This window comes from Pyrus communis, chromosome 5 (genome assembly GCF_963583255.1).
Source record: "Pyrus communis chromosome 5, drPyrComm1.1, whole genome shotgun sequence".
Classification (NCBI taxonomy): Eukaryota; Viridiplantae; Streptophyta; class Magnoliopsida; order Rosales; family Rosaceae; genus Pyrus; species Pyrus communis.
In genome coordinates this window covers 26853753-26862297 of record NC_084807.1, presented here as the reverse complement: position 1 = coordinate 26862297, position 8545 = coordinate 26853753, and the positions used below count along the sequence as shown (strand labels likewise).

The 8545-nt window shown below is 35.4% G+C and overlaps 1 protein-coding gene across 1 annotated transcript; it reads right to left on the bottom strand.

Moving 5' to 3' along the window:
• Positions 1 to 6494: 6494 nt before the first annotated feature.
• Positions 6495 to 7837, bottom strand: LOC137733124 (carboxylesterase 1). Its single transcript, XM_068472284.1, has one exon. The coding sequence runs from the start codon at positions 7646 to 7648 to the stop codon at positions 6710 to 6712; it is 939 nt and encodes a 312-aa protein (XP_068328385.1). The 5' UTR covers positions 7649 to 7837; the 3' UTR covers positions 6495 to 6709.
• Between the last annotated feature and the right edge of the window lie 708 nt (positions 7838 to 8545).

The following is an 8545-nucleotide window of genomic DNA, read 5'->3' as shown; positions in this document are numbered from 1 at the left end:
ATTATTTGTCTTTTTCTTCCTAATTTTTAATGTATTAATTTTATTTCATTATAATTATATTTTTAATTTCATTTATCGTAATATATTTTGTTGTAAACATTTAGATAAACTAATTTTTATTATACAATATATTTCGATGTACTTTGTCTTCTTCATTTAGGTACATTGAATTCATTATAATACATTTCGGTGCATACATTTAGGTACACATATTTCGGTACATACATTTCGATACAAACATTTAGGTAAATTAATTCAATATAATATATTTCGGTACTAACATTTCGGTAGACACATTTAGATACATTAATTTAATATAATACATTTCAGTGCATATATTTCGGTACTAACATTTCGGTAGACACATTTAGATACATTAATTTAATATAATACATTTCAGTGCATATGTTTCGTTACATATATTTCGATACTAACATTTAAATACATTAGTTCAATATAATACATTTTGATACACATATTTCGGTACATACATTTCAATACAAACATTTAGGTACATTAATTCAATATAATATATTTCAGTACACACATTTAGGTACATTAATTTAATATAATACATTTCAGTGCATATATTTCGTTACATATACTTCGGTACTAACATTTAATTACATTAGTTCAATATAATACATTTCGGTACACACATTTCAGTACTAACATTTAGGTACATTAATTGATTCTTTCAAGTTTGAAGAATGTTAAATAAAATTAATAAATTAAAAAACTCTTTTTTGGTCAAAAAATAAATTAAAATTTTTATGTTAATAAATTTAAATATTTAAAGAGAGACTTTAAATAAAATGCACATTAATTATTTTGAATAAAGGACATGGATTATAATCAATATGTAATCTAACACCAAGTTTATTTTAAATTTCAATCTTCTTAAAAGATTAAAGTTAAAAAAAAAAACTCTTTTAATTAATACATATTATAAGATCGAAGCCCAATATATATATGTCAAATGCTAACCATATGGCATTTTATTAGGTGACCATTAGTTTGTCATCATTTGCATGGTTTTTGTCTCCATGTTTTAGGTGTCTGTAGAGCATAGACTCCATACATTGCATATCCTTCTCCTTAATTCTTTTGCTGTCCTGCTTGTTCCTTGTTTTTTTTTTTTAATTTCAGAAACTTGTAACTACATATATGATATATCAAATATATTAATTTTTCTAATAATCATTATCTGATAATTACTAATTTAAATTAAAAATGCTGGATTTCTATCGTCTTGATCCTTGAATTATAATCATATTATGTCCAAAATTCCTTTTAGTTCTTATACACATCCAAGGCTTTTTTATCTTTGAAGTGAAGCGTGGGCATATAGAAAGATAGACCGATAGATGTATATATATAGGTCCACCATGGTTAATTACATGTGTGGCCAGTGGCGGCGTGGGGTAACGGTGGCCTTGCCCCCGTTTCTTCCTGCCAAAATTTCAAACCCCTTCCCTGTCTGCCTGCTTATCTTGACACAATCCACACCCTCTGGCCCCTCTTCCCCAATAACAACTAAAGTACAAGTCAAACTATTTTACTAATCAAATATGATGTTTCTTACGCTTCAACTTATGAAATTTTACTTAATGGGAGTGTGTTATGTGTGGCATAAAATTTTAATGGCTAGGAAATTTATTTTATAGCTTAAAGTTGCAAATCGCTATTTTTTTTCTTCTGTTATTGACGCATCATAACAAAAAGAAGAATAAATAACGTTGTTCTTAAGAGAACAACAACATAAGAATCTACCAAAAATATGCAAAAACCTTAAAGTTTATAAATGAATAATGTGAAAGATAACAAACTAACGGTTAAGAAACCCTAGAATTACTCTTAATAGGAAATGAATTAATTAAATAAGAATATACCAAAAACATCCTAAACTATTAAAATCTCGTTTAGGGCTAGCAACCAATAGAATTCAAACAAAAAAAGACCATATGTCATGGGAAAGTGGTGAGTTTGATGTGTTGACGTTCTCTTTAAATTATGGGTCAGAGGTCCATCGGACCCGAAGCCCAACTATGCAACGGTTTGCTCATTTTCTTCCCAATTAGCACTTTACGCTTGACATTTGATCTATTCCGCCATTTGTTCTATATTATTATTAAGGATTTGTTTGATAATTATTTTAGTTTTTAGTTCTAATATTATAGTGTTCATGTTTTTAAACTTGAAAACTAAAAACTTGTTGAGTAAATCTAGCCAAATTTCGAAGAACCCATAAAATGATTATCGCAAACAACCCTTAAAAACTGCGGACTGGTAGTGTTTTCGTGTGTTATGTGGTCATGGAACAGAAAACTTTTGGCCCCAAATATGTTGTGCTTCACCACTCGTACCTGATGATTTAAGTCATATTCTCTGTTACACTATTGTGACCAATCACCATCACGAATTAGATTTTTGGTATTCTGTTAGTTAATTAAGTCAATTAGCAACAAAACGTTCAAATTCCATGCGTTGTAGCCTCTGTTGAGTTAATCATTCGACAAGTTTATACTTTTAAGTTTGTGGTTCATGTTTAATATTTCATTACCAATATCTTGTCCTTGTTAGAACTTAGAACACAACATCTCAAATGTAATAGAACTTATAACCTGTTGAGCTAGATAGGTTTACACTAAGGGTTTTTATCATCAATGGTCCATGAGATTGACCAAACTCATCATTTTGATCTCTCACTTTCAAAATCAATCAGTGTCGTCCTTGACATTCACTACAGCACATCTATTTGGTCATTCCGTTTAGATTTTGTCAATTATTCTGTTAGTTTGTATGTGAGACCCACAAATCTAATAAAATGGTGGCATGTGGATTACACAAAAGAAGGGTTTTTATCGCCAATGGTTCCCGACATTTATCAAACTCCTCATTTTGGTCATTGAGTTTCAAAAATCAATAAATTTAGTCCTTGACTTTCACTACCACACATCAATTTAGTCATTCCATTAAAATTTCGTCAATATTTTTTGTTAGTGTGATAACATGGTCCCACTAATCCAATCATATGGCGCCACATGGATTAACTATTTAAAAAAAATCTTTTTTTTTTTAAAGATTTAAAACTAAAAGTAAAATAAGAAATTAAAAACAAAAACTAAAAGAAAAAAAAAAGACATCATCATCTTCATCTAGATATGCTTAAAAATAAATTTCAAATTGGGATTGTGGGATGCGAGATAAATGTCAGCGTGGAATACTCGTCGATTAGTTCACTATAAAAAAAATAGTTTCTTATAGCTAATCCACTTGGCGCCATATGATTGGATTAGTGGGACCACATCATCAGACTAACAAAAAATATTGACGAAATTTTAACGGAATGACTTGATGCGTGATAATGAAGTCGGGAACCAAATTTATCGATTTTTGAAACTCAGGGACCATAATAAGGAGTTTGATAAATGTCAATGACCATTTGCGATAAAAACCTTTCTTTTGTGCAATCCATGTGTCATCATTTTATTGGATTTGTGTGTCTCACATACAAACTAACAGAATAATTGACGGAATCTAAACGGAATGATAAATTGATGTGCGGTGATGAATATCAGGGACAACATTGATTGATTTAAAAAATGAGAGACTAAAATGACGAGTTTGGTCAATCTCAAAAACCTTTTTGTGATAAAAACCCTCCGTTAATCTCGTACATGTATAGGCTTTGCATGCAACTGGATGGTCCAAAATGAACATGACTCTCAGACAAACTGAGTTCCTCTAGTTCCTTTTGGACATTTAAAACCTGGGCTAAGCCCAACAAGGACTCTCAACCAAAGATAGCTCATTCAAAATTTTATGAAGTAGGGATATGAGCTTGAAATCACTTGGTATATAAAAGAGGGTGTACTAATTATATTGGATAATGGTTGAGATTGTAAATGAGATCGTACGAGAAAAATTTACATGAAATCACGTACCACAGACGTGAATTGAATAGATATTACTTTATCGTATATGTTCACCTGTCATTATACTGTTAAAAATTATTTTGAATTTTTTATTTAAAATTGAACACAAACAGTACTTGACGAAAACTAGCCGCACGATGTACGATAAACGGATACGATTAAGTGGTAATTTTTTTATTTAAAATTGAACACAAACAGTACCTGACAAAAGCTGCGCGATGTATGATAAACAGATACGATGAAGTGATAAATTTTTATTTAAAATTGAATACAACCAGTACCTGACAAAAAATAGTCTCACGATGTACGATAAACGGATACGATGAAGTGGTACCCAAGATCCTCACAAAAATGACCCGGAGAGAATCCTCATCCGACATGAATGATGTGATAGAGCTTCATTGAAATGAAGAAAGTAGGGGTTTTAGCAAAAACCCAATTGATAATATAGAGAACAGTTTAAACTTACTTATAAGTTCACAGCAGGTCCATTTCCTCATCAATGTAGGTATTGATTCTCAACATACACTCTCGTGTGTGGCGAATTTTCAAACAAAACACGAGGATAACACAAACGAAGTGACATGAAGCGCATATGGCAGTTGGGTTTCACAAGTGGAAGAACCTGTTTTGACACCATAAAGAAAGTTTAGGTTCTACCATAAAATCAATTAGTAACATGAAAAGTGGCCCAATTTACATGAAATCTCAATCTTGTTAAAAGACAACTAGGGAAAACTTGGCGGCACGTGTAGTTGAGGAGGAGCAATCCAGCACATGACGGGGCAGGAACAACCGAACTCAAGTGTTGTTAGATTGATTGCATGTCTTTGGAGAAAACTGGCATGAGAAGGGTTGCATGTGGGAGAGATTTTTCAGTGTATCAATAACACGATTCGCTACACCAAATGTCATAATACAAGTGGTTGGATACTTGAAAAAAAATAATAATTCCAACTACTTGTATTAAGATACTTATTGTATTGAGACGTGTTCGCGGTACACTAGAAAATTTCTCCACATGCAATCGGGAGTTGCTGGTAGGGATCGACCATCGACGGCAGAGAGAGAATTGGAATGGGTTGCTGGCGTTTCGTCGGACATTATTAACTTTTTATTAATTGTTTCATTGGGAGAGGATAGGTGCGTGCGAAGACTTAAGGTCGAAGCATCTTTACATTATAATTTAGGTGGATTAAGCTGTAATCAATCTTTAATAATTGAGCTCACCACTCAATACTATCGACATACTGCACCCCAAAAAGTTTAGTCAATGTCCCATAAACACTTGAAAACAACGTTTAAACTTACAAGTTATTGTAACATCACGTATGTGACAATATTGATTAGAGCTTTTTTGTATTTGGGGTTTGTCTCTCTCTACATAATATAGTTTAAGGTGAAATATCGTTTGTGTTTGAACTAAACTCTGCATGATTTGCCGTCTTTTAGGTTTGAATGAATCATAAGCCAAATTATGGCTATTTTCGGATCTAAGACAACTTAGATGAATATCCTTTGGCCTATTTCTTAAGCTAAGGTGATTTAAGTGTCAAGTTATTTCTATCATAAAAATTTACAAACTGTTACATTATTAGGTATTGCTTTCTACCGATTTATATCAAGTTAATTTATAATACAATCGACCGTTACATTTTTAGGTATTGCTTTCTACCGATTTATATCAAGTTAATTTACAATGCAATCGATGAGTAGTTTAATAATTCGAAATTCTAGTGTTGTACAAACTAAAGAGTGGAATTTTAAAAGACAGATCAAACCCTTATCGAGCCAAAACTAAACAAATGCAAAGTATAATAATTAACCATATCTTATATTATATGAATTGTTTTTTATATCAAAACAAAAAACATGTAAGTAACTTGTAGATTTGTTGCTTAAGGCCTAATTTGATAATGTTTTTTCACCAAAAACTATGTCACTTTAAAGTTAAGCAATAAAAAAGTATTTGGTAAAAATAAAATATCCCACTTATTTTAAAAGTAATGGCCTTAAGACAACAACTTTTAAAAGCAGTATGTAGATTGCTTTTAAAACCTGCTTCTGCTTTAATAAATAGCGAAGTTGAGCCGTTAATGAATATTTTTAATTCATATAAAATGTTCCTTAATTTAAAAAAAATGATATTATTTATCCTTCTAGACACATTTTATACTTAGAGAACAAAGTGATCACCACCTCCCACTACAAATCTTAATCTCTTACACCACCATTGCCATTACCACAACTATTGTTGCCACCACCACCGCATCACAATCACGGCACCACCACCACCACAACCATACTCACCATCACCACTACCACAATCACAATTGACACTACCACAACTACCCCTACCATCATTACTGCCACCGCCATTGCCACCACCACCATAAACACAACCTTCACCACTGTCACCATAACCACGACCACAACTGACATAACCGCCGTTGTGGCCGCCTTACTACCATTGTTACCTCTGTAGTCCAATCACCACACCCCCTCTATTGGCACAACCACTATTAAACCATTGCTCTCGCCACCGTTGTTGTCATCATTACCTACACTATCATGTTCATTTTGGTCATTATACACAATTATATCCCTTTTACATTAAAATTTACCAAACATTTTTAAACTACTTTTCATACCCACAACATTTTTAAAATACAATTTATCACACATTCAACCATTTTATTTTACAGCTGATTATTTTGGAAACACATCAGAAACAATTTTAAAAAAAAAATCATAATAAATCCAAATTGGCTCTAAGTAGTGTACACGAAGTTTTTCAAGACAACAAACAAGCCTTGGGCTTTAGACGGGTCGATTACCTCCATACCATGGAAACCATCGCCAAAGTGGGTCGTTATACGTACGCCCTCTTTCTCCAGCATCTTCGCCAACTGCATTTGACGGTCAATCAAAGGGTCTCCGAAACAACCCGTAACCAAGACCCGCCAACCCATCTCCCGAATTCCAACGTAACGATCATCAGGTTCTTTTGCCACCGTTGGATTACAGTACTCATGGTCACGGTCTGTGCCGACGGGCAACGCCAAACTCCACGCTCCATCGCACCCGGGTAGCGACAAAACCGGGTCATCAGCCATCGCCAGCTCTGACCCTGTTCTGTCGGACCCACCAAAGAACGGATGGTGCAATATCAGCCCTTTGATTCGCAGAGGCTGGAGACGATCGCCAATAGCTTCACACGCGCGCAGCCCAGCGTGGTAAGCCAGGTTCCCCCCAGCGCTGGTTCCCATTAAAAAGCAACTGGACAGATCTGTAAATTCGGTGACCCACTCTTCTTTGGTGGAGGCAATCCAGTGCAACGCATCCACAGCATCATCGTATGCCGCCGGGAGGCGGTGCTCGGGTGCTAGGCGGTACTCCAGGGAGACGACAAGAGCTCGGAGCTGGAGAGCCATGTCGGAACAAAAGTCGTGGTTGCTGGATGACGCGGCACTGAGGTAAACGAACGCGCCGCCGTGGTAGTAAAAAACGAGAGGGAGTTTAGAGGCCGGTAAATCGAGGGCTTCGCGGGGGAGGAATAGTCGGGCCGTGGTTCGCGTTTCCGGGTTTACAGGGACGTCTTTGGAGAGGACCCGAGTCGTTGGAGAAGTCGGGTTGGGCTCGGCGGGTACGGTTGGGAATTGTATGCGACGGGTGTACGTGCCATCCGGGTTGGAAATGATACCGGACATGATTCAATTTGTAGGCTTTTGCGCGTTTTGGATTTGAACTTCTTATAGATTTTTTTCTAGCGCGTGCCTAACAAAATCCAAAAGTTGTTGACTTTATCGACATGGAGCTTCGAAAAACACGGTAAATAAGAATTCACAAATTGGTCATGAGTCTCAAACAAATCCATACAATGACGTTTTGGACATATGTTTTCACCATGTATTGATGCTTATACAATCTATACGGTCAATTTTCTATGCGTCACGATGTACCAACTAATCAATATAATAGGTTATCGTCTTTCCTCACTTCGCTCATAGCGAGGGGAGGATAAACTATTGTAGCAGTTCGATGACTTAATTCAAATGTTTGTAATCTTGTTCGAACAAGCTTTTGGCCGCTGCCAACAACTCTCACATGTGTGTTTGCTATTCGAAGAGGGACGCTAGTTTTAATTCCCCCTTTTATTGCCCCTCACCCGACCGACCTGCTGGATTTTCAAGAACAAGTGCGTTGCATCAAGGATATTTTGCATGCCACCTTAGGCCTAGTTGTCTTGGGATGTAGCTGCAAGAGTGTGAGAAGGTGAATCGGATTCGATGTTCTCTTTTGATGGGGTGTCGCTACTGGCGAAATCTAGTTGCGGTGTACTTCGTGTTGCGGTTTGAAGGTTTTGTTTTGCAATGTCTTGGTCAAATGAACCACTCAGTTACTCTGTCCATTGCAGTTGCCTCAGTGTTACTGACAAGACGTTTGGCAGCGATGTTCAATCATTGAGGAATTACGGTGTGTTGTGTTTCTCTTTTTGGTCATTGGGCTGGGTTGTAAGGGTACTTGGGGTTTCTCAATTTTGTACTGGGTTATTTACCTTCCTTTGTGTTGACCGGTGCTATTCGATGGCCCAATCATAGCCCTTT

Bases quoted from the DNA above. Each gene is read 5' to 3' on its own strand.
- LOC137733124 (XM_068472284.1), bottom strand. From the start codon at position 7,648: ATGTCCGGTATCATTTCCAACCCGGATGGCACGTACACCCGTCGCATA.